We start from the raw sequence: 26,739 nt of genomic DNA, 5'->3' as shown, positions 1-26,739 counted from the left end.
ACCTTTTCCCCCTAATTCCAGAAAAATCCACAAACGCACATGATCGGAGTTTCATGTGTACATAGACCCCTCCCCCCCTTCCAAGGACCTACACTAGTGGCTCTGAGAGTCCAGTAAGGGCTGCACTGTGAGCTCCCCCACCCAGCAGGAGAGCCTCCACTACCCAGGCCCCTGTCCCCACCCTCTTCCCGGATCCCCAAGCTAACGCAAGGGGGAAGGGACCAGGGGTGAAAACGTAGATCTGCCATCCCCTCTGCAACACCCCCATCTAGTGGCGGAGAGTGAGAACTGCGACTTCCCCAGAACACCTGGTTTTCTGTAGGACTTGGACCCTTTGCAAAACCCACAAACGCCATTCAGATTACTAGACTCCGAGTACTGGGTACAGTTCAGCCCACGGCAAGTCCCTTTGCCTTCTAGAATCGGAGGACTCAAATTACAGGTTTCCTGTTTAGGTAGGAATAATGATGACGGCTGTAGTTCTTTTTATTACTATTTTCCAGCTGAAATTTATCTTGTGTTTACTACCTATTTGAAGTACATCTCACTTAGTTCCCATAGCCCATTTTTCAGATGCAAAAATTGAGGTCCAAATACTAAGTGGTGCATTAGGAAGTGGCAAGGCAAAACACAGACCCAGATTAGCTGGATACCGTTCGATTCCAGAGATCCTCCACCATTGTGTTCTTATACCTCTCAGATCAGCCCAAAGGTTAGTGGGCACCTACTTAGTGCTGCATGCTTTCCACAGGACCTGATTTTACTCCATTATCATTCTATTTTTAGACTTTAAAGAGTAGCCATTTTCTGCAAAACGATAGGCAGGATGACACATTCCAGGAAATCACAGTTTTGCTCTCTCATCCCTAGGAACCACAGGAATGGTGCTAACACAGAAATGCTTCGACATGTACTCTGGAGGTAGGCACCTCTCTGTTGGCACTGAGGTCACAGGGTGGGCTGAGCCGCTTCCTGTGGCAAAAGAGCCATGGGGTGTTAGGACGCTCGGCTCTGGTTTCCGCAGGAGACAACCAGAAAGAAGCATGGTGGCGGTGGGACGCCACCCTGCTGTCTTTGAAACTCCTCTCCTGGGTGCAGAGCCTGAGACAAGGATTCAAGGGCAGCAGTTGACTTGGAAGGAGGTGACCTCAGAAAATATCAGCGGGAAGTGAGACAGGGAAAGGAAGATAGCCAGTGCGATGTGTCATCATGCTGAATGCTGCGGGCAACTGGAACTCAGGAGCCAGTGTCCAACACATGCCTCAGAGAGGTCTCAAGGGGCAAGGGAGCTGGGGTGCTCCCGCCCCTAATTCCTTGGCACTTCCCACACTTCTGGCCTGCCCCAGGGCACAAAGGAAGGTCTGGAGGTGGGAGAAGACCTTCAGGCAAAGATATGCGGGTGCTGGCAGGTGGAGGCCAGGCATGTGTGCACTGAAGTGCTTAGGGCAAGGACATACGGCCTAGTTTGCTCTGCTGGGTGAAGAGTATTATATTTTAAGGCTGCAGGGTCTCCATTGGGCCCAAGGACAGGACAAGGCCTCCCAAGGCCCAGAAAGGATATCTCTGAAGCTCCAAGCTCTCTGCATCTTTCTACAGACATCTTTTCTTCTCTCTGTGCACAGGCATGCTTTCTGAACCTCTCTGTGCATGTAGCCACCCCACTGTCCTCCTTGCATAGGACACTGACCTACCTGGGCTGAAATTTCCCACCAGCAGCTTCCTCGCCCACAGGCTGACTGGCAAAGCCATGGTGGGGGCAGGACTCTCACCCAACAATCCTGATATCTTCCAAAACATGGTGGAATAAGTCCCAGACCCATTATGCCACCCACTGCCCAGCTGGCAACCCACCTCCCTCCCTCTGACACAGGAGCCTCAATAAGGAGTGGAAAAGCAGCAGAGTGGCCCCTTGCAGGCAGCAGGAGTCCTGGTCCTGCAAAAGCCAGTTTCCATCAGGATAAGTGAACTGAGCTCACCCCCCTTCTCAGAGCCCAGCTCAGCTAGGCTACCCTCCCCTGTGCCTGCAACCTCAGGGCCCAGCTCCAGGCTCGGGCATCACTCCCCTACTGTGCCCACCTAACCGCACAAGCCCAAGAGGAGACAAAGCCAGGCAGCGAGAAAGTGGGAAGCCCTCTTGGCCTTGCAAACAAAGGAGGCATTGAAATGGGAGTCTGGTGCCCGAAGTCACAGCTGCGAATGTTTGGAAGGTAACCACACTTAGAGACGCGAGCTGGCACCCTGTCCTGTGCCCAGGGCTTCAGAGGATCCCATGGGTCCTATGATGGCCATCCTCCACCTGAGTCCCACCTCGCAGGTAGGGTCTGCAAGGCCAGAGGATGTGCCTACTGGAAGCCTGCATCAGGGCCCATGCAGACGTCTTCGAGGTGTGACCCCCCTTGGGCAGAAGCCACAGATACACCTTTAGGACTGAAGGTTGGCCAGGGCATGGCAGTTGCTGGAGGGGAGGGTGGTGTGGACAGAGCTTGGACCGGCAGACTGGGGGTGTCCACATGCAGGCACACAAGTCCCCTCCTGGTGCGGGACAGAGCTAAGACAGGGGTGAGAAGAACGTGGGTCAGACTATTGGCCGAGGGCCAGAGGATGTCATTTGTTCTCTGTCCAGGACCCCCCCAGGTGTTCAGGGTGGCCGGGGGCCAGGTTTATGGACAAGGTCCAGTCTCTGGAGTCAAAGACTTCAGGGTGAGGCAATGACACCTCTTGAACTTCAGTTCTGTCATCTGTAAAATGGAGGGAATCCACAGTGTCTGCTTCATGAGACTGACGCGGGGATTGAATGGTAACCCACACTAATCAGTGGGAGGGGCCCTGCCTGGCTGGAGAAAGGACCTGGGGGGCTCATTCAGTGTTCTCCTTTCCCTTCCCTTCTCCCTCACTCCATCCACAGGGCTCAGAAGCAAGGAGGTCATTGTCAGAATGAAAAGGGGGAAAAAATAACTTAAAAAAAAACCCTAAATTTTATATTGCCCTATTATCAAGTTGAATGTAACCATGACTGACGGGGACCCAAAAACAGAAGCATCTGAGGACAGGTTGTGGTCACGGACTACACAGGCCTCTGTGTTACTGAGCTGGTTGACAGCTGACCTTGGCTTTCAGGACTTGATTCTTCCCCTAGGTCCAAGGGATCCTCAGGGAATATAAGAACTGGCTTGTCTTCATGGGCATGGACCTATGGGTGGAGTGGCCATACAGGGCCCTGTGCTTAGAGCGAATTCGGGTTTGGTTTGATGCTCTAGTTTTGCCATCTTGAAATTCTTAATATTTTTTTAACAAAAGTCTCCTGGTCTTTTTTAAGATTTTATTTTTCAGTAATCTCTATGCCCAGCGTAGGGCTCAAACTCACAACCCAGAGATCAAGAGTCACATGCTCTACCGACTGAGCCAGCTTGGTGCCCCGAAAGGCTCCACACTTTCGTTGTGCACCGGGCCCCCAAAATTATGTTACAGATGCTGCTAAGAATTGCAGTTCCATTATAGTGCACTTTCTGTATGCCCGAGAGTCATCGTCACATTTGCTCTTTACAAAAATTCTCTGGGCAGTGCTACTGACCATCCTCGTGTGACAGATACAGCCCTGATTTTCCCACTAGGCCAGTCTTGCCCATACTTCTTCAGCCATTCAAGAGCCCCTTGCATACTTTATGCCATGTCCAGAGTACCGTCTGAATTATTAGTATTTTCCTTTGAATCAGCTCACTTTTTTAACCTAAATAATCTTAAAAAGGAACCTATATCGCTGCCCTAAGTTATCACTTTTTATGCAGCAAAGATGGCCATAAAGATAAGCTCCAGCTGGGTGCTGATCCCTCCCCAACATGCTGCAGCTAGGCCTGTCTCTGTTAAATGCACAGACTTTGCACCTGCAGTGTGGTGTTCAAGATGCAAAGGGAAGCTTGCTCTTTGGTGTAAGCTGGGGATCTGTAGGACACTAATGTTCTCTCTCAGTGACCTGAGTCGCCTGTGATCCAGTGGGTCTATCCTCTAAAGTCAGGACAGACAAGTTGGGTTGTTAACTAGTGTAGAAGGAGGTGGTGGAGGGTATGCAAAGAGCCCAGAGATGTTGAGAGATGATTTCTTAGGGGCCAAAGACCTCCATACCTTGGGTGTAGGTCCCCAAGGGCCCTTAGCGCAATGTCTCTCACTTATGGCTGCACATCTGAATTGCCTGTGGAATTTTCAAATTCCAATGTCCACGCTTAACCACCTGAATGAGGCTACCCCTGCTCTGTGCACGTTGCTCTCCCCCGGACAAGGGCTGCAGACAGCTCCACCCCAGATGCCACCTCCCACCGGCCCCCGAGCTTCAGACGGAGCTCAGTGTCAGCCTGCCACTGGCCACTCCTGGTTGATCAGAGCAGTAGCAGAGAATGAGAATGACCAGTGGCCACTTCCCCTAAATGACCAGCACCCTGCTTTCCTTCCTCCCGCAGAAGTGAAGCTGCTGGTGAAATTCCTTAAAGAAATTCCAGAGGGCGCACTCGTGCTGGTGGCCTCCTATGACGACCCAGGAACCAGGTAAGTGGGAACCTCCACCTGCCAGGCCATGGCAAACCAAATGCTTCCAAGCCCTAAGTGCCTTTTCCCACTCTCCTGCTGGCTCTATCTTCTGGCAACTTTTCCTAGGGAAATAACCAGACAAGTGTACATGTTCTAGGAGGCCCATCACAGCCTTGGTTACAACAGTAAAAAACTGGACACACTGTCCCTGTCCAATAAAGACCTACTAGTTATAGAAATTATGACACATGCTAGTAGGTGACATATTATATACATATATATATATATATATATATATATATGGATATATTGCATCAAAAATGATGTAGAAAATAATTTAAGGATATGGAAGAATGTTCACCTTTTAGCATTAAGAGGAAAAAAAGAAGCAGTTTGTAAAAGCATTGGTATGATCCCACAGTACCTGGGGGAAAAAAAGACATGAAGGAAATATATTAAAATTTTATAATGATTATGTCAAGCGGGGTGAGACTCTAATTTTTAGTTCCTCTGTGATGTTCCATATTTTCAAAATAAACATGTATATTTGTAAACAGAAGCAAAATTGTACTAACACCTCTCCAGCCCCCTCCAAGTGGCTTCTTGAGAGAAGTCCTTGCCACTCAGCCCTGTTCTTCCTGAACACAACTCTGCTCGTAGGCCAAGGGCCTGAGAACCTGACCCTTCCCCCACCCCTCCACCTCACCGTGTTCTCTGCTCCTCTGCAGACTGAATGATGAGACCAGGAAGCTCCTCTCCAGCCTGGGCAGTTCTTATGCAAAGCAGCTGGGCTTCAGAGATAGCTGGGTCTTTTTAGGAGCCAAAGACCTCAAGGACAAAAGCCCCTTTGAGCAGGTGGGTTCCTGGTGGCATCCCATCCCAGTGAAGTGGGTGGGGTGAGGGGAAGTTGCCAGGGATAGATGGACAAGGACTGGGGTGGCTTGGAAGAATGGTGTAGGGACCCCTAGAGGTCAGGGTGGCCTGACTGGGTAATCCCCCAGCAGGAAGTGGCCTTGACTATTTTGCAAGGAGGTGGGTCATAATAAATTATCGGATAAGTACCAAAAAAGAGAAGGAAAAGGAGAAAAGAAGGATGAAGGCAAGAGAGGCATGGAAAAAAAGAGAAAGGAATGTAGAGATGAAGCCTGCATGACAGGCAGAGAGGGGAGCCCAGAGAAGGGGGGATGCCTAGCTTCTGGTCCCAATGGAAACCTAAGCCACACCCCTTTTCCCCCAAGGGCTCAGGCTCCCCACCTGAAGAGAGAGGTTTGGACCAGAGGAGCTGTCCCCTTCTAAGCTCCCTGTGGAGAGAGTAAACTTGCATCAAGAGGAGGACACAGGAGAGCCCACCTGATATGGAAGGGGTCAGCAGGGGTCCATGACATGTGGCTCCACTACCCAGGGGTGTCCCCAAGCAGGGTCTGGGAGGCCCCCAGCAGTGGAGTCTCAGGATTGCTCAGAGGAGGAAAGGGGAGTTAAGGCAGCATTGGGAACTCGCAGGGAAATGCTGCACCTTCTCTCCCTGTCCCCCATCTGTGCGTCCCCAGCTCAGAGCAGTTCCAAAATGTGGGAGAACTAGCCACATCTTCCCCGGGCATGAAGTAGCCCCATCTTTGGAGGTGACAACATTCAGTTCTGCCCAGAAGGCAGCTAAGAGTCGATGATTCAGGCATAAAGGTCTAGTGAGGTGAGTGAATTCTATCCCGAAGGCAGTGGGGAGCCATGGAAGGCTTAAGCAGGAAAGGGACAAGCACAAATTGATATATAAGAAAGACTAGCTAGCATTCAGCAAGCACTTGCTCTGTGCAGGCTCGGCTGAGCAAGCTACCTGCAGCGCCTTCTTTGATTCCCACATGAAGCAGGTACAATTATCCTCCCATCTCACAGTCCAGGATCCGGAGGCATGGAGAGGTTTTAACCAGCTTGCTCAGGTCTGAGCTACTCAGCGATGCAGATGCAGCTGTCATCAGGTCAGCCTGCCTCCACAAAGATTTCTCGTCCTGATGCTTTTAGCACAGCCTCCCCGGCTGAGCACGGAGAAGTGTGGAGAAGGCAGGGAGGAGGCCCAGGCAGCAATCAGACAAGAGGCACAGCAGCCTGCAGGGAAGGGGCCATGGGTGGCAGGGAGGGACAGCGTCAGAAGGCTGAACTCCAGGTTGGGGGGGGACCACAATGGGCTGCAAGGGTTTTTGCCCTGTCTAGAAAATGCTGGCCTTGTTTGCGTGAGTTTCTAAGAGAATGAATTCAGGTCGTTAGAAATTACTTTTTAAAAATCACTGTACAAAGTAGCTTGTGCTGGAGGAGAAAAGGAGGGAGCCCTCTGTTGATAGCCTCCGGGTGAAGACCACAGACATCGGGCGGGGGCTCCAGTGCATCCCTGTGTGAGGTGCAGGGAGGGGGCAGGGTGGGAGGCAGGGAAGAGGCTTCAGGCCACAGGCCCGGTTCTTCATAAAGCCCAGCTTCCAAACCCATCAAAACCGGGCCAAGACAGCAAAGCAGAAGCACGCAAGTCGACCCATCACCCGGAAATGAATTGGAGGCCACGGTGTGACCGAAACCACCTAGTCCTTTGTTCCCACACACGGGGCGCTGGGCGTTAGAGAAGCAGCATCTAGAATGACTTTATTCCCTAGGGTGAGCCACGATTATCCCACTGGTAGACTTTGCCACTTACATTCGTTTCTTCCGTAAACTAAGCCCAGGCACTTTAAACACAATCTTAACTGATTTTATTCTATTTACTTTTAATTAATATTACAAAGTGGTTCTGCCACTTACCAACTAAGTGGCCACAGGCAGTTACTTTGGGCCTCTGTGCCTCAGGCTCCCCATGTATAGAATGGGATGATAATGGTATGCCCTTCCTGGGGCTACCATAAGGAATAAAAACATAAGGTACTTTGTGCCTGGCATAGGACAAGTGTTCACGAATTGCTAGGATGCTTCTTCTCATTGTTCTGGTTGTCTGGGGGTGTCCTAGAGGGGCTGATAGAGAATTTGGCAGAGGAGCTAATGCTCAGCAAGCCCACCTCCCATGCTTGGTGCTCCCCGCCGCCCCCCACCCCCAAGGCACTGAGGGATGACTGAGCTCTGATCCTCTCTGTAAAACCTTGGGCAAGTTGTAGTCCCTCTGAGCCTCAGTTTCCCCTCCTATGAAATGGGCTGGTTATATCCAACACCACCACCTCCCCATGGGGCCAAAGCCAGAACAAAGTGAGTGAAGGCATGCGGTTTAAAAGCACAATGACAATTCAGGTGTGAATTCTGAACAGCCTCCCCTGTGGGCCACGTCTCTCTCTTTCTCTCTCTCTCCCTCTCTCTCTCTAGTTCTTAAAGAACAACCCAAACACAAACAAGTATGAGGGCTGGCCGGAGCTGCTGGAGCTGGAAGGCTGTGTTCCCCGGAAGATACCGTAGGGTAGCTGTGGACCAAAGAAGCTCCTGGCTACTCTAGGAGTCAGAGCTGGCTGCAGTGACGAGAAGGGGGCCAAGAGGCCTGTGGAAAGTGCTGGGGGAATCCCCATGCACTGTGCACCTCCCCTGTTTGGAAGCAGACCCCTCTCATGGGCTGAGGCGGCTCACCCAAGGTGGCCAGACTCAGGGGTCCTTCCAGAGCCCGTCTGCTCTGGAGAGAACAGGCTGGCTGTCACTCCCGAGGAAGGACAGACTGCCCATACCTGCAGCGCACAATTAAATTTTATTTTTGCTGACTTTGAATGAACGTTCTGACCTTCCGATGTGCAGTGTTTCTCCCTGAGATCAAACTGGTCCAGGCCAGGTTTGCTTGGGCCACAAGCTGGGACAGGTCGATGACAGCCTCGAGCACCAGGTTAGGCAGCTGGAAAGGAGGTTGGTTTCATAGAGATTTTGCTGAAGGGTAAATGAATCCTTTGCTCTCAGCTTAAGCTGTAAAACCCACAGGACTAGAGAGAGCCAGAGGACGGACACAGAGCATGTTGCCTTGATCTGCTGCTGGAATGAGAGATAGAGAATCCAGAGTGGGAGCAGGGCGGGCAGGGGCGGGGGAGGGGGGGTTCCTAAGGAAGACTGGGAGGAAGAGGCAGGCTGCAGGAAAGACCTTCTGGCTGTTTCTGAGTGGTTCTGCAGAAGCAGCCCCTGAGACTTATTTGGGAAGTGATTCTAGAAAACACCAATGGGGGTGTGGAAGTAAGACAGGGGAGGAAGGTAGCCAGTAAAGGGTGTGTTATCGGCTCTGCTACAGCTGTGGGTAAGTGGAGCTCAGTCCCACAAGGATCCCCGGGAATCCGTGTAGAATACACACACCAGAGATCTCTTAGCCAGGGCGAGGTTGAGATGCGTCTGCATCAGTCCTGTCAGTCACTGCTAGGGAGGGTGCTGCTAGTGTTGGGGCTGATGCGAATTCCTGAGCACTTTTTGTCCGCCCTACAGAGGACAGAGTGGCCATCTGTGGCTCTGCAGAGAGTCCTTAGCCCAGAGGCATTGATACCAGCCACTGGAGCCCCCTGAGGTGGTAAGGCCCAAGGGACATGTACAAAGACCCTGCCTTCGGTCTCTGAGAAGGGCCAAGCAGGGAGTGCCTAGACCAGATCCTGGGCGGGGGTCATGGGAGCAGAAAGCACTGGTACCCGGGCTCCTGGAGCGTGAACTGGAGAGGCTGCAAAACCTACAGAGAGGTGCGAACACCCTACGCAGCAGACCAGCAGCAGCTCAAGTCCTGTGTAAACCAGTGGTGCGGGGCCCTGGGGTTAGCAGGGCTTCAAATGTGCCAAGAGGGCCTGGGGTAGAGGGGACAGAGTGTGGGAACCTTCGGCCAGGAGCCATGGCAGCTGGGACTTGGGCTGCAGTCCCAGTAGGGTGAAGATCGGTGCTCAAAGCCTGAGAGGACAACTTTGAGCAGGCTTAGCTGAGGAAGTCAGAAGAGGGGACCCAGCCAGGCACCGCTCCCCCCACCCCCACCACACAATCCCATTCCCCCATTTTTCCCAGTGCAGATCACTCTCAGGGATTAAAGGGGGAGTTTGTTGGTGGCCCCACCTAACTCTTTTTTTTCTTCTAAGTTTATTTGAGAGAGGGAGCATGAGCAGTGGAGGGGCAGAGAGAGAGGGAGAGAGAGAATCCCAAGCAGGCTCTGTGCTGTCGGCACAGAGCCCAAGGCAGGGCTCAAACTCACAAACCTGGAGATCGTGACCTGAGTCACAGTCAAGAGCCAGATGCACAGCCAACTGAGCGACCCAGGTGCCCCCCTCCCCCCACCCCCGCCACCAACTGACTCTTCTGCAGACCCTTCCTTACATGTGCATGGTGGAGAATGCCTGGCAGCTTGGATGTGCTCCACTCCTCCCATTTTGTTCCACGTGGCAGGGCCTTCTGTTCACACCTGACAGTCAGTGCTAACAAAGGGCTCCCGCTGAACCCAGTCGCCCTTCCTTCCGCATCCCCAGGACTGACTGAGGCCAGCTGAATGGGGGTTTTCTGCAGGCCCTGGACCCTGACCGCACCACTCCTCTTCACTTAGCTGACTCACTTCTCAGAATACTTTATAAAATTTAAAAAACCAGGGGCACCTGGGTGGCTCAGGTGGTTAAGCATCTGACTTCAGCTCAGGTCATGATCTCACAGTCCATGAGTTCGAGCCCCGAGTCGGGCTCTGTGCTGACAGCTCAGAGCCTGGAATTGCTTCAGATTCTGTGTCTCCCTCTCTCTCTGCCCCTCCCCTTCTCATGTTCTGTCTCTCTCTGTCTCAAAAATAAATAAAAACATTAAAAAAATTTTTTTATTTAAAAAACCAATAAGGACTTCTTTTTTTTTTTAACGTTTATTTATTTTTGAGACAGAGAGAGACAGAGCATGAATGGGGGAGGGTCAGAGAGAGGGAGACACAGAATCTGAAACAGGCTCCAGGCTCTGAGCCATTAGCCCAGAGGCCGATGAGGGGCTCGAACTCACGGACCATGAAATCATGACCTGAGCCAAAGTCGGCCACTGAACCGACTGAGCCACCCAGGCACCCCAGGACTTCTAAAGTAAGTCCATGGCTAGGGCTAGGCAGAGCTCTTAGCAGTGGTCCCTATTTTAAAAGGATATGGGAGGTGCGTGGGTGGTTCAGTCGGTTAAGGGGCCAAGTCTTGACTTCAGCTCAGGTCACAATCTCACAGTTCGTGGGTTCAGACCCTGCATCAGGCTCTGTGCTGGCAGCTCAGAGCCTGCTTGGGATTCTCTCTCTCTCTGCCTCTCAATCTGTTCCTCTCTGGCTTGTGTTCTCTCTCTCTCAAAATAAATAAACAAACTTTAAAAAATAAAAATAAAAAAATGAAAGGACATGGGATGGCCACCTTGTTGAGAGAGAAGATTCGTGGCACTCTTCTAAAAGCTGTCTCACACAGCACTTTAAAGAAGATTGAGAAAGCATCAATGAGATGAATCAGAGAACTGGGGACAGCGTCTCCTGGAGAGGGGGAGCTTGGAAAGGCAGCACACTGGAATGGCTGGTGCCCCACCCAAGTCCCCTCGACCAGTCTGCACTCCTCTTGGAGAACTGCCCTCAGGTTATTCATACCTCCTCTGCTCACTGGGGCAAAAAAGAGAGGCCAGCAAGTGTGGGAGTTTACATCACTACAGGATGGTCCACAGCTCCTGACTGCCTGGCTGGGAACCAGAAAGCCCAGCTCCCTGTCTTGCAGCAGGACAACCATGAGGTGCAATTTACAGTCCAGGGCTCCCCATGGGATCGAACCAAAGCTGGAACTTGGCCTGAAAGTGTCCCTTTGCTTGGTTGTTTCCCCTTTCCTGTCCTGCTCCTCCACTCCCCTACGTGTGTCCCCCAGGAGCCCATCCTTAATAAATTACCTGCAGGGTGCCTGGGTGGCTCAGTTAAGCATTCGACTTTGGCTCAGGTCATGATCTCATGCTCCTGAGTTCGAGCCCCGTATTAGGCTCTGTGCTGACAGCTCAGAGCCTGGAGTCTGCTTCAGATTCTGTGTCTCCCTCTCTATCTGCCCTCTCCCTGCTCACTCTCTGCCTCTCTCTGTCTCTGTCTCTGTCTCTGTCTCTCTCTCTCTCTCTCAAAAATAAATAAACATTAAAAAAAATTTTAAATCACCTCCCTGAGAATCCTCACCCCAAAGTCGGCTTCTGGGGGACCCATCCCAAGAGAGGCAGTGGCCAAGGCCAACTGGATGGGACTGAGCCTGGGCCTGGGCTAGGAGACAAGACACCCAGCATGTAGGAATTGTCACCCACAGGGTCAGGTCTCCATGAATAAAGGGGATGTGCTGTTGCATGCTGGAGAATATGAGGCTGAGACTACGGGACATGCCCCCTCCCGCCTCCCCTCCTCCTCAACCAGGGGCAGGTCTCTGCTGGCACATCCTCCAAATGATGAAAGGGAGCCCAGATGACCATCAGGCGTACCACCAAAACCCACCAAGGAGATGGCATTCTAGAACCAGCCCCCCTAGGGTCCCCTGGGGTGGGCATCACAAAATGCCAAACACCCATGAGGTTCTCAACATCATTGCCAGGGCACTGTGGCCACTACAGGGACCTCCAGGTCAGCTCAGGATTGGGGCAAGACAGAGAGTCCAAGAAAATGGCTGGAGAGAGTTGAGTCAGTCATTACTCACCCACTATGCATCAAGGACTGGGTAGGCACGGGGGATACCACAGTGAAGAAGACCAGACACAGTCCCTGCTCAGAGTCCCTGTGGGGAACCGAGATCAAAAGGCAATATGACTTGATAAGGGCTATGCTGGGAAAGACTGTGGGATCAAGGAAGGTCTCTTGGAGGAAGCAGCATCCACAATGAGCCTTGGGAGTTTGCAGGAGTTCCCCAGGCAAAGAGGGGAAGGAGGCCAGGCCAGGGAGCAGCATGAACAAGGCCTGCAAGCTGGATAGGCCTGGGAGGGGAAGAGATGAATAACAAGGGCTGAGCAGGCAGGGGTGACAGCCTTAAGGGCCTTGTGGGCTGGGGGACGGGGCTAGGACTTTGTCCAGGGGCTGTGCAGACACACTGAGAGATTGAAGCTGGGGAATGACACGACCAGATTTGCGGTTTTTGAGAATTCCTCCTGGCTGCCGTAAGGAGAAGGCAGTGGAGAAAGCGAGGCCAGGGTGAAGAGGCTGCTGTATCATCCCAAGAGGTGGCCTGGACCAGGAGATGCACAGGGATGGAACAAAGGGGACCAGTCGCAGTTATTTGGGAAGTAAAACAGATAAGACATGAGAACTGATTTTTCTCATCATTGCGGTGGACAAGCCTTTAGGAATCTCTGCAAGCTTCTCGTGGCCTCAGAATTTGGGGCTCATATCTCCTTACCCTCTCCCCACCTAGACGCCATTCCTCTCTCCCAAGACTGAGGAGGGGGAAAGTAAGGGGAGGTAAGGGGGAGGGCTTTCCAGCAGCTGTAATTCTGGTCCTCACCAGCAGGTGGCAGACCAAGACAGAAAGGGGAAGAGTAGCAAGGTTACCTCTGCCCACCCAGTTTGGCGAAAGGCGCTCCGCTTAATAGACAGGATGCCTGGGATTTACCAATGGGCAGTGAATTTACTATTACACTAATAGCAGCATAAGAGCAGCACCCAACCCCTTTAGGAATTGCTGCTGTAGGCTCTGTGGAGAGGTTTATATGAATTACCTCATTTCATCCTCACAGCCCTATGTGGTGGGGACCATTGTTACCTCTTTTTACACATGAGGAAAATGAGGCTCAGAGAGGCCAAGGGACTTGTCCAAAGTCACGCGCCTAAAAAGCTTCCGATTAAGGATTGGAATCCCAGTCCATCTACGTCACTACAGGAAACAAATCCTTCAGAAATACTTGCCCTAAAACTCCTCAGGGATGAACAATGTTTTTCTCTCCCTCCTCCCTCCCCTCCTCCTTCTCCTTTTCCCCTTCCTCCTCCTCCTCCTGAATGCCTCTGAAGACTTTTGAAAATTGCCCAGAACCTCTGAGTCAACGTTCTCAAAATCCACCATCATTGCTTTGAGAGACGAAGAGGGAGTCGGTCTGAGTGATATGCAACTCCTCTTTTCAAAACCGTCCCACATTTTGTAAGCCTTGCTCCCCTCTACAAGATTGTGAGTCCGGAAGGAACAGATGTTTGCAGCCTATTTTGCACATGGAGAAAGAGAGGCTACGAGCTGTGCCCAGGCCACACAGTGAGACAAAGCAAAGCCAGATCTAGACCCTGTCCTTGACCCTGCAACACCAACCGTCTTTTCATAAATCACCTGTGTCTGCATTCCAAGCACTCCTTGGTGCCAAGACCTGTGCTAGGTTCTGGGTCCACCACCCCCATTCCTGCCCATGGCATGAGGTCCAAATGTTGCATTTCAGACCCTCATCTTGCCAGAAGCCAGGCTTCGGACCTTCAGCCAATCAAGACCTCCAGGCAACCAAGATTTTAGTGCAGCTCATAAGTCATATTTCAGCAAGACTCCAAGCAGATGGGGAAAAATTAATAAGCGGGTAAAATTCCTTTTCTCTCCTCCCATCCCACCAAGAGCCAAGCTGGTAGATAATTATGGGATGGCTGCCAAAGGAGTTTGATCTTCAGGGCTGACTTACGGCATTTTTACTGCTCTGGCTGACGGCCAGTTTAGTCACTGCCCTTTACAATGTCGTGAATGCTCTCTGTACTGCAGGAAATCAGAAGCGGTATGCCAGCCATGACTGAATCAGGGAGAAAAGGAACGGGGGGCAGCTGAGGCAGGGGCTGCACCAGAAGAAGGAGCAAAGGAAGAAGCCACATTTTTGCTTGCCTAGAGGGGACAGTACTAATACTCTTACAATGAGTCAGGACTGTGTTGGGCACTCTACGCACTTAGACTATTTCATTTCATCCTCCATCATTTATTCACCCACTTCTCCAATATTTATTGAGTGACTGCAATGTGCCAAGCTCTATTTTAGACCCAGGGGGCAAACTAATAAACAAGACAGACCAGGTCCCAGGCTTTGTGGAACTGCCATTCAGGTGCAGGAGCTGAACAATGAAAAAATAATAAACAGAGAACCCAGGAAGCTAGTTTGCATTGAGGGTCAGGGAAGGCTTATCTGAGGAGGAGATAATTGAGTCTGTTGAATAAAAAGAAAAGAATTATGCAAGATTAAAAAATGGAGTTGAGGGAGAGAGATGGGAAACATTCCAGGCAGAGAGAACAACCAGTGCAAAGGTCCTGGGGTGAGGAGAAAGGTGGTATGATCCAGGAATTGTCAGGGAGAAAAGGGAATGGGAAATGATGTCCAAGAAGCAAGAAAAACTTGATAGATCAGAACTTTAGGCCATGGGGAATTTCATTCTGTGGGCAAAGTTGGGTCTAGAATGCCTAATCCTTGAGCCTTCACTGCCAACTACCATTTCATAAATCATCTGTGTCATAAGTCATCACCACTTCCCAGTGAGGCACCATACTAGAGCAAAGTGAGGGTGGCAAGGTTTTCCCTGCCCAGCCACCTCTTAAGAAAGGGTGTTAGGCTTAATCAAACTGGTTACCTGGGACTTGCCAATAGGCAGTGATTTTATCATCAGTGTTATTAACAACATTATAACAGCAGCACCAAACTTCTCTGGAGAATTGCTATTGTCCACATCCTCTGCTTGGAGCTTTACACAAGTCACCAGATTTCATCCTTACTGCCCCATGGGGTGGGGCAGTTGATATCCTTCTTCGGTCAAGTGGGAGACGATAAAACAGGGAATGACATCATCTGATTTGTTTTAACAGAACAATGGCTTTGGCTGTACACACCTACCTCTTTTGGCCCTCAGAGCAACACTGTGCAGTGTGATTATAGGAACACACACACACACACACACACACACACACACATGAAGAAACTGAGGTTCCCAGAGGTCAAATCATGCCCCCTTGGGTCACACAACTGTGAAGAGCGAGCTAGGACGGAAGCCCAAGTGATTCTGGCTTTAACCTCACCCCATGCTGGCGATAAAAAGGAAGGTGGTAGCAAGTGAGAAGGAGGGTGACTGCTGGGGTAACTTGGAGAACTTGGCCTTGGGCCTGGAATCCAGCCTCCAGATATTTTCCTGGCCTGAGCCCAGACCAGCCCTCCCCCCTCCCCTCCCCGCCTGGATAACTGTCCTGTTGAATGAAGTGCTCTGCTCTCAGAGTCTCTGCTCTGGGACAGCCCTTGCCCCCAAGTGTCTTATTAATGGGGCTGTCCAGCCCGAGGTTTACGTGCCCACACAAGCCTGCCCTGAGCCCCATGCCCCAGCTGTCCCACACAGTCTCCACTGTCTGGGCCCTGTCTGCGGATTGGTGCCCAGCCTGGCAAGAAGGCCAAGTCCTGCCTGCTAGGCCAGCCAGAGGTCACCCGCCGCACCCAAGCTGCCGGCTGCATGGTGAGAGGACTGCTTTGCTTCTCCCCCCAACCCTGGATGCCTCAGTTTCCCTTTCTGAGAGAGGCAGGGGTGCAGGAAGTGAGGAGCTACAGGGACCACAGGACGTGTGGGCCACATGCGGACACCGTGCGCCTCTGACAGGATCAATCACTCTAAGCCTGTCTGAGGAGCTCTGGGCTTAGGAACAGCTGTGAAAGCCTCCTTTGTGCCTGAGGAGAATGAGCCGCGAGAGGACAGGGGGCCCTGGCCCGGGGAACCCCTTGGGCCCCGGCTCCTGAGATCAACATCAGCAGGGAGGACCCCCAGCCTGGCCCCCGAGGCCCACCCAGGCCTGGTGCCTACTTTGTGCCATGGGAACAGTCCAGGGGAAGAAGGTAAGAGCCCCCGAGGGTCCTGTTGGGTCCCTGAACGTGGGGAGGGGACTGCATTTACCAAGTGGGAGCCCTCACCCACCTACCCACTGGCTCTGGGGGGCCTCACCCAGCCACTGCCCCCCGGCATCCCTCCCTGAGCTCACAGCCAAGATTTGCATCTAGAAACCTGGCTGGGGCTTAAGACAAAGCCATCTGATCTCTCCATCTCTGGAACAGACCTGGGGCTGCCCAATCTCACGGGCTCTCTGGTCTTATACATATGCCTCTCTGCTTTCCTACATACAGGCTCTGTGGCCACCCCTCTCCATGCACCAGGGGAGTGTCTGTGGGCAAGGTATCAAAGCTTTCTGTAACTCACTTCCCCATAGGGACAATAGTCACTACCTCAGTGAAATATTAAATGAATTATGTGAATTATACATATATATTTATTATATTATATTATATATATTATTATTATATATTATTATAGAATGCTCTTCATATTATTATGAATCACCTTCTACATCTGAGCTCCCAGTAGGGGTTCTGTAGACAGCATAGCCTATGCGTGTTTCTGAAAATGTGGTCGATACACCCCCGTGTCTGCATTAGAGATGGGGCGTGTGAGGGGGCTTGTTCCACAAGCCTTCTTGGGGCCAGCCTACACCTCCTGGTTGGAGGAGAAGGGGAGGCAGGGCTCCCTGGGGATTCTCCTGCATGCTTTCAGCCCAGGTTGTCCAGGACAGTGATCCCAATGGTGTGGTCAGGCAGCCCAGTCCCAGCTCCCCATCTACCCACTGCGCCAAGGAGCTGAACCCCTCTGGATCTTGGCTCCTCACCTGTAAAGTAGGGCCAGTCCCCACCTCCTGGGAAGTTCCATGACCTGATACCTATAAAGTGCTTAGCACACTGCCTAACACCCAGAGGGCCCAGTAAACAGGGGCTGTAATCCTCAAACAGCTCATGGTTGTGCTTGGCTCCAAATTTTCTGCCAACCCAGCCCATGCCACATTTTTCAAATTTAAAGTAAAACACATCATGGACCTGATGGAGGAAGCCTTTCTGGACCTCAGTTTCCCCATCTGGAAAATGAGTGTTGGGTTAGATAACCCCCTGGGGCCTCCTAGTGCCAGCCTCTGCTTCCCACCTCCTTCGCTTCAGAAGCAGTCAGACCTGGGAGCTCCTGCCGCCCCTCAGCACCCCCAGCAGCATTATCCTACAAGGTTGATGTCTGTGGCTGTCCCTTCTCCCTCCTGCAGTGTTCCCTTGAGCCAGCCTGCAGTTAGGACAGGTAGATTATCTGAGCAGCCCAGAGCGGCCGTCCCAGCCAGGCCACACTATGCGCCCTGGCCCCACCCATCCCCTCTTTCAGGAACAGTCTTCCAGCTCCTCTCCTTTCCCGAGGGGGAATGAGCTCAGCCTCTAGATCTTACCTGTGCTGAGTCACCTTGGAGAATAGCTTTCCAGGCCTAGAAAAGACCCTGACAAGGTCTCGTGCAGCAACAGCAAATACAGCTCACGTATTGCCATCCTCTCTTCCCCCACCTGTGACAAACATCACCAACGGATCCCAGTACCCTTTCCCACTAAGTGTAGACGGCGTCAAAATCCCCCTCAGCACAGCATCCCAGGACTCCCCCACCAGTCAGCCAGGACTAGCCCCTACATTGAAAGCCATGCCTACCCTGAGCCCAGCTCCTTCTCCGGCCCTGCAGGGAAAAGGCCTTCCGGGGAGAAGGCAGCAAGAGCATAGTGATTGGGAACATGGGCTTTGGGGTCGGACAGACCTCAGTCAGTTCCTCCGCGTGCTCTATGACCTTGGACAAGACAATACACTTCTCTGAGCCTTAGATTCTGCCTCGATAAACTAAAGATAATAATCCTTCTCACATTGTCATAAAACCTAAATGATATCATGCCTGGGACAAAATAGGTGCTCAGTCAACGTTGTCTCTTCTCTGCGTTTGATCCTCTCACACCTGTGTCCTCCCTTTGAGCCAATGAGGGCATTAACATCACACCCAACAGCAGATGAAAAAACTGATTCATAAGCAAACATAACTTCCCCCAGCTGGTCAGTGGTAGAGCCGGCCTGGAGCATAGGTTATGAGCATGCCCAGGCCAGGCCCTTTGTGGGGCTCCCCCAACCATGGATCACCCCACCAAACCCCCCATATGCCTACTTCTGTCTTCATTTCTGGAGGCAGACAGCCCAGCTGCCTCTGTGGGATGTCTATGACAGGCCCAGCCGTGCAGAACATGATGTCCAGCACCCACTGGCCTGTCCTATAAAGGTCACCCTGCTGTCCCTGGGGGCTTCTCAGACCCCTCCCACGCTGGTGGCTTACTCACAGTTATAAAATAACAGCTCTGGAAAACCCCTGGTGATGTGCTCCAATCCTCTCCCCATTGTACAGCTGGGAAGACTGAGGCTGAGAGAGCGGGAGGACTTGCCAGGGCCATGCAGCCAGGGTCAGACCGTTTCCACAAGGCCTGGCAGCTCCGGGCCCAGCCCCAGAAGCACACAGGAAGGCAGTGGGTCTCCTTCCCCCGCACCATGCAGGGCAGGACTGAGCCGCCCCTTGGAGACGACCCCTGCCCACTTAGAGCACTCTCTCCTGGTATATAACTGTCTGCCACATCTTCATTGGCTCCCAGCCCATCCTCCCATAAACACCCATCAACTGGGTACCTGTGCCAGGAGCTGGGCCAAGGAGGGAAAGGCATACCTGCCCTCACAGCAACTCTCACAGCCCTCAGACACCAGACGACCGGGGTCTGGGCACTCCGTCCTCAGCCTCCACTCAGCAGCCAGTGCCCCTCCCCCAGGAAGGGCACAGGCCCACAGGCTCTTACAGGCAGTCCCCACACAAGTCCAGCACCCCAGGCATGATCCTGCTTCTACCCTTAAAGCGCCCAATGCTAAATACAGATACTAAATGATACCCTGATACTAAAAAGAAAACGTTACTCATAACAGCCCATGTGCATTGCGCTTCGGCAAAGATTCTCTCATTCAGTATGCCCACAGCTCTTTGAGGTGGATACGTTCATTACCCAAACAATCAGAGGCACAGAGAGATTAAAGGAGATTAAATGAGACGCTCGAGGTCACCCAGCCAGTAAGCAGTGGAGTCGAGATTTGAAGCAGGCGGTCTAAGGAGCCTTGACCACTGAACCCCACTGCTGGCGTGTGTGAAGGTGGGCTCTGGAGCAGGAAGAACAGGGTTCGAATCCCACCTGGGACCCCTGTCAGGGCCACCTGCTTAACCTCTCCGAGCCTCAGTCTCCTCATCTGCTAAATGGGATCACGATTTCCCCTTCCACACTTGGATGAGCAGAGGTGCCTGGCACAGAGTCGGTGTCAGAAACGGTGGCACACAATAGTACCCTTGCTCTGGAAGCTGAAGGTGGAGCTTCAGCAGAGAGGGGGCTGGCTGTGCCCCCAGACCCACAGTGGAACCCCTTGAAGCCCTCAACACTCAGCATGCTGCAAGACATGTCTCCAAACTCAGCACCACCCAGGTTTTTCACTGAACGAATCCTACATTCTGACTCTGTTGATATTTGCCAAGTCACTCGTCGCTTTGTATTCATCTTCATTAGAAGGAAGTTTCCTTGACTGAAACAAAAGGAATAAAAGAGGAGAGATCCAGCTAAATTTGATAAATGGCCTGAAAGGGAGTGTTTGTTCTTATGGAGTCCGAAAGGCACACATCTGGCCGGGCCCCACTGGCTCCCTGAACAATTATCCCCACCGATGATGGATGGCTCCTCTCCCCGGCGCCGCTCAGTGGGGCCGGAGGACCTCATTAGAAGGCTCTCACTGCCCGCTGCCCATGCCATGCCATGCGCCTCCCCCCCACCCCTGCCCACCGCCTCTGACCGCTTCCCTGATGGGAGCTGGGGCTTCATCTGGGCATGCAGGGCACACTCCTGGGGGCTCTGGGATTAGGCACTAGCACAAATGCCGCCATTGTGAGCAGCTTGCCAAACCCTGGACTTTGTCATTCAGGTCCAGGCTCCCCCTTTTACTCCATCTGTTCACCCCCTGGATCTGAAAGCCCCTGAATGTTTTCCTTCCCAGCCTGAGCAAACCGGTAAGCACCCCGTGCTCCCCTCCACTGTGAACTGTCCTCTCCACCTCATCCTCTACTCTCAGAATAGCCTCGCCTGGGACCCTTGAAAAAGTTGGAGCTGAAATTTCTTCCCTAGGAGAGCCGAAGGACACAGGGCCAGGTCTGGGAGCTGTAGGGCTATGTACTGGCAACAACTGAAAGGGGCATTTGAAAGTAGGCACAGTGCCCTTTGGAGGCAGGGAAAAGGCAGTTTTCCTGTTCCCTGAGGCTTCCCTATGGGGCTTTCCTCCTCCTCTGCCCTTGGCTTCCCCAAGCCAAGATGGAATTCAGAAGCTGAATGCCCCGGGCTGCCTCGAACAGATGCACAGGCTGGGCAATGCACAAAAGCAATGAGTGGATGGGTGAGCAGGGGTGGAATCCAGTCCACTCTCTACCAGCAGATCCTGGTACCCAGGTGTTGGCTAGGTCTGCCCAGAGGAAAGAATGCTGCTTTGTGATTGCACAGTGCCATCACTTACAGTCCTGCAATCACCTCTTCCAAGACTAAAATTTCTCCTGTCCATCCTTATGGCAGGAAGCCCAGCTTATGGGGGAAAGACATTGAAGGAGAAAGAAAGGAAGATGCCAGCTCAGCTGACGCTTCTCCTCGGAAGCCTGGCCCAAGTGGATCTCTGGTGTCTATGCAGGGCTAGAGGCTAAGACGGGGATGCCAGAGCAAGCCTGTCTCAGAGCCGTATCCGCATGAACAGGCTGCAGGTTTCGCTAAGCCTGGAGGATCACCAGCGGTGCTGGGAAGGGGCCAGAGAGATTAGAAGGGGGTAAAGCTCCCTCAGACACCCCATGGCACCACCACTCCCCCTGAGTTCCCCAGACTAGGGCAAATCCCATTATGCTCCCCACGCTCTCCCCACCACACTGATCAAGGCTGTAATCTCGGATTTAGTTCTGTGATTTCCCCAAGGAGGGAGACTGTGTTTGACTTTGTGGCTCACAGTTGTGTCCCCAGCACCTAGCAGATAATAAGTACCCAATAGATTGAGGAAGGGAGACAGAGAGAGAGAGAGAGAGAGAGAGAGAGAGAGGGAGAGATGGCGGCTGGGTCTCCATAGGGGTAACTCCATGGTGGGGCTGAAGGCCAAATTCATGGAAGGATCCACACAGAACTCAGGCTGAGAGGAAGGACATAGACTGAGTCCCTCAATTTCTCCCACACATCCCCTTCTTACCTTCCAAGAGCTTTAAGACTCTGACCCAAATTCCCACATTCACCACCTTGCCTCCAGCTGCCCCCCCCCCACACACACACACACAGATTTTCCACCTGCACAACTTCCTGGCCAAATGCAAAATCCCTCATTGGGATTTTTCACCATTCATCCAACCATTTTTTTCACCATTCATCCAACAAGCACTGACTGGGCACCACTGGGTACCAGGATCCCAGGCGCCAGAGACAGACCAGTGAATAAGACTCTGGCCCCGTCCCTGCACAGCCCAGCAAGAGAGAAATAAGTCAGTGGTGATGACAGAGCAGGTACTGGGTGCCCTGATAAGGGAAACACAGAGGAGCTGGGGCACAGAAGGAGGTCCACAAAGCAAGAAGAGGCCAGGGAAGCTCCCAGAGGCCCAAGCTGTGATCCAAAGAATGAAGAAGGGATAAGCAGGTCTGGGAGCCAGGAGAGATGTCCAGGGACACAGTAGGACCTGCCAAGGCCTAGAGGTATAAGAGGCATGGTGCATCCAGGAACTGAAAGAATCTGCTGGTTTGCAGCCACTCTTCCTGAGCCTAGCACAGTGCCCTGACCCCTGATTCTGGGGTTGGGACCTGCCATGGGCCTGGGTCAAGTGAGGCCCTAACTCACCACTGCCCCACCTACCCCTCTACTTCCTTATAGTAACACCTTCCCCCCAAAAACCACATATGGATCTTCCTCAGCCTCTTTGATCAAGGAGAATATTTTTTTTTCTCTCCTTTCTTTTGCTCAAGTATTCAAAACAGCTGAGAACAAAGCAAGAGAAAGAGAGATAGAGAGGGAGAAAGAGAGACAAAGACACAAGAGATGAAAATCACCAAGAGAAAGTCTGCTGGTGGCCGAATGAGCAGACCCCAAGCCTGTTCTCCCCAACCTCTGCCCCTCTGCTCCCCACACCCTCTGAGTGCCCCTCTGGGCCTCTTTTCCACTCCCATGTGTTTTAATGCCTCTAGACAGGAAAAGGGGAGAAGGAACCAAGATGGCAGGCTTCACCTCATGCTCAGACCATGAGGGGCAAATCCTTCCAGGACAGTAGAGGGCAGGACATTATTTTCATTCCTTCCTTACATCACTCACATCCTCTTAATCCAATTTTCATCCACCAGCAAGCAAAAACCTTCACCTCAAGGCCCTGAGCCACCCTGGACGAGATGGTCTCCCTTTCTGGGCTTCCACACTCCTCCCTTGTCAATGCAGGGTTGGTAGCTGTGCAACTCACTGCTTTAGGGGGCAAAATGAGGCAGGGAGAAGCGGGGAGGTGAGAACATGCATCCCCCAAAGGATGCAGTGCCAGGACCCCACATACATGATGGCAATAGCCCCTCTCTGCAGGCCGGCCTGGGTTGTCTCCCCCATTTCACAGCCCTGAAGGGGTCAGAGGAAGTCATATTAATGCAAGATGGCCTTAGGCTCCTCCCACACGCTCCAGAAGCCAAAGGTTTGCAGAGACCTTGCACAGCACAGCCAACCCTGGCCTACACCCATAAGCTGAACTGAATCCACTCCACATGCTTCAGCAGTCTCAGGGGTCACCAGGCCTCTCAGGCCTCCTTCCTTCTCATCTGTAAAATGGGCATCCCTTGAAGGTAAAAATACGAATGCTTTCCAGTCATTGAACTCCCACAGAATCCTCACTACAAACCCGGCCACATACATATGTATGTCCCCACTTCACCAAGGTAAAAACCCAGACTCAGAGAGGTTGAGCTCACTGCTCAAGACCACACAGCCATTAACTGCCAGAACCAGGCCTTGAACCCAGATGCCTCTGGCTCCACGGCTCACTGACTTGTTTTTCAAGTATCTGGATGAAACCATGACGCTCAAAAGCCAGAGTAAATCTTCACCTTGTTGGGTAGAGTTACTAGCTGGTGGTAGCTCCAGTCCCACTGGGAGCTGGGTTGAAGAGCGACCTTAAAGTTCAGAAGAATTTAATTTCCTTCATGAAAGGGCTTGGAGGTGGGGCAGGAGGGGCCAAATCAAAAGCCGGCTTTTGAGAAGGCAGGAATCCAAAAAGGCAGCTCCCTCCCTGGGCCCCAGGGATCTGCTTTCAGAACATTGTGTCTCCTAAGCTGACATGAACGAGGGGCTTTGTTTAAGTGAGCGATCAGATCTCAGGGCCTGGGGGGTAGGGAAAGGGCAAGGAGCTGGAACTTTCCTTCTGTCATCTAAAATCTAAGACAAGACCAAAGAAAACAGCAAGGTGCCCCAGGGAAGCCGGGAGAGCCTGGCTTGGTCTTAGCGACATCTTGCTCCCATGGAAGCTTAGGATAGGGCATGGGGTGTCCCACAAGGGATGTCATACCCAGAACCTGCAGAACTCGGCCAGAAACCAGATGGAGATGCTGTGTGGGGGACCCACCCAAGAGTTTTTCCTTATGCACCTGAGCTCTTGGGAACACTTCGGGGTCATATTGGGGTATACGATGTGGCAGATGTTCATGGAGAATCCTGCCATCAGCAGGCCCCAAAGCAGTCAGTTTGTGAAGGGCCCATGGTGACGCTGTGGTCACAACCGGGGACCGTGGAGGGACATACTGGTTTCCTAGGGCTGCCCCAACCACCTACCTACCATAAATTAGGTGGCTGAAAACAACAGAAATTTGTTCCAGAGCCTAGAAGCCTGAAGTCAAGCTGTTGGCGGGACTGTGATCCCATAAGCCTCTAGGGGAGAATCTGTTGTTTGCCTTTCTCTTAGTTCTGGTGCTGTGAGCCACCCTTGTTGCTCTGTGGCTTGTAAATACATCACTCCAGTCTCTGCCACCGCCACTATTACGTGGCATTCTCCTGTCTGTCTGCGTCTCGTCTCCTCTGCTTATAAGGACACCGGTCATACTCGCTTAGTGCCCACCCTAATGACCTCGTTTTAACTTGATTACATCTTCAAAGACCCTACTTCTAACTAAGGTGACCTCCACAGGTACAGGGGCTAGGATTTCAACATATCTCTTTGGGGGGACACAATGCAACCCATAACTGTGACCGTCACCCCACTGGACCTCTACTCTTCTTACGCATCTAAAGTTATACATTAGCATAGCTGGAACCCATCCATCCTCTGCCAGCGGCTCTCCTGGGGCCTCAGGTCCCTTTAGCTCCTGTCCAGTGGGGTGACTTCCCACATGTCATTTTGATTCCAGGCCTAGTCCTCCCTTCTCCTGGGTAAAACCCTTGGAGAGCAGATACATGGAAATCCACAACCACCAGGCCCTCTGTGACCCCCATGTGGCCCCCTCTGTGGCCTCCTGTGACACTGGCTCTCACTCACTCTAATCCAGCCATGCTGGACTCTGTGTGTTTCTCCGACCCACCAAGCTCTTCCCCACCTCAGAGCCGTTGCCTCTGCTGTTCCTCCTTCCTGGTGCACTCTTCCCTGGCTCTCCCCAGGGCTGGCCTGTGCAGGGCTCAGCTCAGAGAGGCCTTCCCCAACCCCCCACCCCCCGTCCTAGCTAAGTACCCCCATCTTTGTCTCCAGTCTTGTAGGAGCTCCGCAGAACTTACCACCATCTGAAATCACCTTCTTTGGTTATTTCTTTAACTGTTTCATACCTGGCTTTCCCAACCAGCCTGTCAGCTTTCTGAGGGCAGGGACCTTACCTGTCACTCATTCTGGACGCTCAGGACCTAGTGCAGGTCGGATATACGATAGGTATGAGTGAATGAGTGAATAAATTAATGAATCCATAGCTGTCATAGAGGGAACTCACTCCTTCACTCCATAAATATTTCCTGAGCATCCGCTCCGAGCCAGATGCTGCGTCAGGCCTGAGGCAGTCACAGTGTGCTCAGGGAGACAGAGAGTACAGGCCACAATGACTGACTGACAGGAATTAGGAAGAGGCATCCTTCTCACAGGCCTTCACCATTAGCTGCCAGCAAATCGGAAATTCAAATTATGCTATCTACAAATGACTACACTGAGATGCCAGCATGGAGATGTCCCCACAGACCAACAGCCCCCTTCCTGATGTCCTAATATCCTCTACCCCTGAAGCCCTCTACCCCCAACAGCCCCAGAGCCGAGGAAGAAAAAACAAGATCTCAAAACGATACAGATGTTTCTGCCAACCACAGGTTCAGGACTTGAACTGGCACTGGTATTCCACAAAGCGATCACGTGCCATTACACTAATGTTGCTGTGAATTTTCTCTCTCTCTCTGTCTCAGGGGACCCATGTGTCCCTCAGCTGTGAACCCAGAAGTGGGATCACTAAGTCCGAGGGAGCAAATTTTACCTCTACCCTCTTAGGGTATCTGGCTAGGACTGAGAATTAAATCAACCTAAGACAGGTTAATAGGAGAAAAGCTTAAAGATTTTCACAGGTTCATGAGAGTCCCCATTGGAAAACAAAGCCCCCAAAAGCACACAGACCCAAGTGCTTCTACACCAAGTTGAAAAAAAACAGCAATTGTGGGAAAGTGACTGAAACATACAGAGAGATTAAAGGAAGACAAGGGTTATCTTAACAAGATCTGTTTGTATAGATTTCTCTCAGCTCCATCCCGTCTCTGGTGATAAAAATGTTTCTTTCCTCCTGGTGTAGGGAAGGCATCTTTGACACCGGAGTCTTATCTCCTGCTTTCAGGAAGATGAGGTGGGGGCAGAGTACCCTTCTTGTACCTGCTGTTTTTCAAGTGTCTCTAGCTCAAAATAATCCTTATGCCAAAGTGGCATAGTTTGGGGTCACCTATGCTGCCGCCCTTCACACCTTTTCTAGATAAAGGAGACCGGTTACAGCAAACTACATGCCCACAGACAGTGTATCAGTGTTCAACTACCCTACATCTTTGCCAATGTTTTCTACTTTTCACGCTTTTTAATTTTTTGTGACCCTGATGGATAGATACTAGTGTCTCATTACGGTTTTGCTTTCTTCTTTTTTTTTTTTTTTAAAGCAGATTTGATTTAAAAGATGTATTTGGAAACCTATCAAACGTTTTCAAGCACTCATGGAGTATTTACAAATGTTGACCACATTCTAGGTTACAAAACAAATCCGGATACCAAAGCATCTGTATCCTACCCATCATGGTATAGGTCAACAACATAATTAAAGGACAATAATAAACAAAAAAGAAACTAAAATATATTTGGAAGATAGGAAACACTTCTAGATTGATCAACGAAGAGATCAAGAAAATCTTCAGACCTCAGTGGTCATACAGATACTGTATATCAAAACACAGAT

The 26,739-nt window shown here is 51.8% G+C and overlaps 2 protein-coding genes across 6 annotated transcripts in view; both read left to right on the top strand.

The window, feature by feature from the left end:
• The window catches only part of FAM3D (FAM3 metabolism regulating signaling molecule D), a 34,028-nt gene extending 25,795 nt beyond the window's left edge, over positions 1-8,233 (top strand). For 4 of the 5 annotated variants that reach the window (XM_030307122.1, XM_030307123.1, XM_030307124.1 and 1 more), the window contains exons 7-10: positions 871-921; positions 4,452-4,536; positions 5,247-5,373; positions 7,846-8,233. In XM_030307122.1, coding sequence (XP_030162982.1) covers positions 871-921; positions 4,452-4,536; positions 5,247-5,373; positions 7,846-7,935 — 353 coding nt within the window. In that variant the 3' untranslated portion in view covers positions 7,936-8,233. The other variant, XM_030307125.1, reaches the window with a different exon arrangement.
• Positions 8,234-15,902: 7,669 nt separating this feature from the next.
• FAM107A (family with sequence similarity 107 member A) overlaps positions 15,903-26,739 on the top strand; it is a 54,682-nt gene continuing 43,845 nt past the window's right edge. The window contains exon 1 of the mRNA XM_030307119.1: positions 15,903-16,236. Coding sequence (XP_030162979.1) covers positions 16,213-16,236 — 24 coding nt within the window. The 5' untranslated portion in view covers positions 15,903-16,212. The remainder of the gene's footprint in view (positions 16,237-26,739) is intronic.

Source organism: Lynx canadensis, chromosome A2 (assembly GCF_007474595.2).
Source record: "Lynx canadensis isolate LIC74 chromosome A2, mLynCan4.pri.v2, whole genome shotgun sequence".
Lineage (NCBI taxonomy): Eukaryota > Metazoa > Chordata > Mammalia > Carnivora > Felidae > Lynx > Lynx canadensis.
The sequence above is the reverse complement of the archived record's forward strand: the minus strand, read 5'-3'. Positions and strand labels throughout refer to the sequence as shown.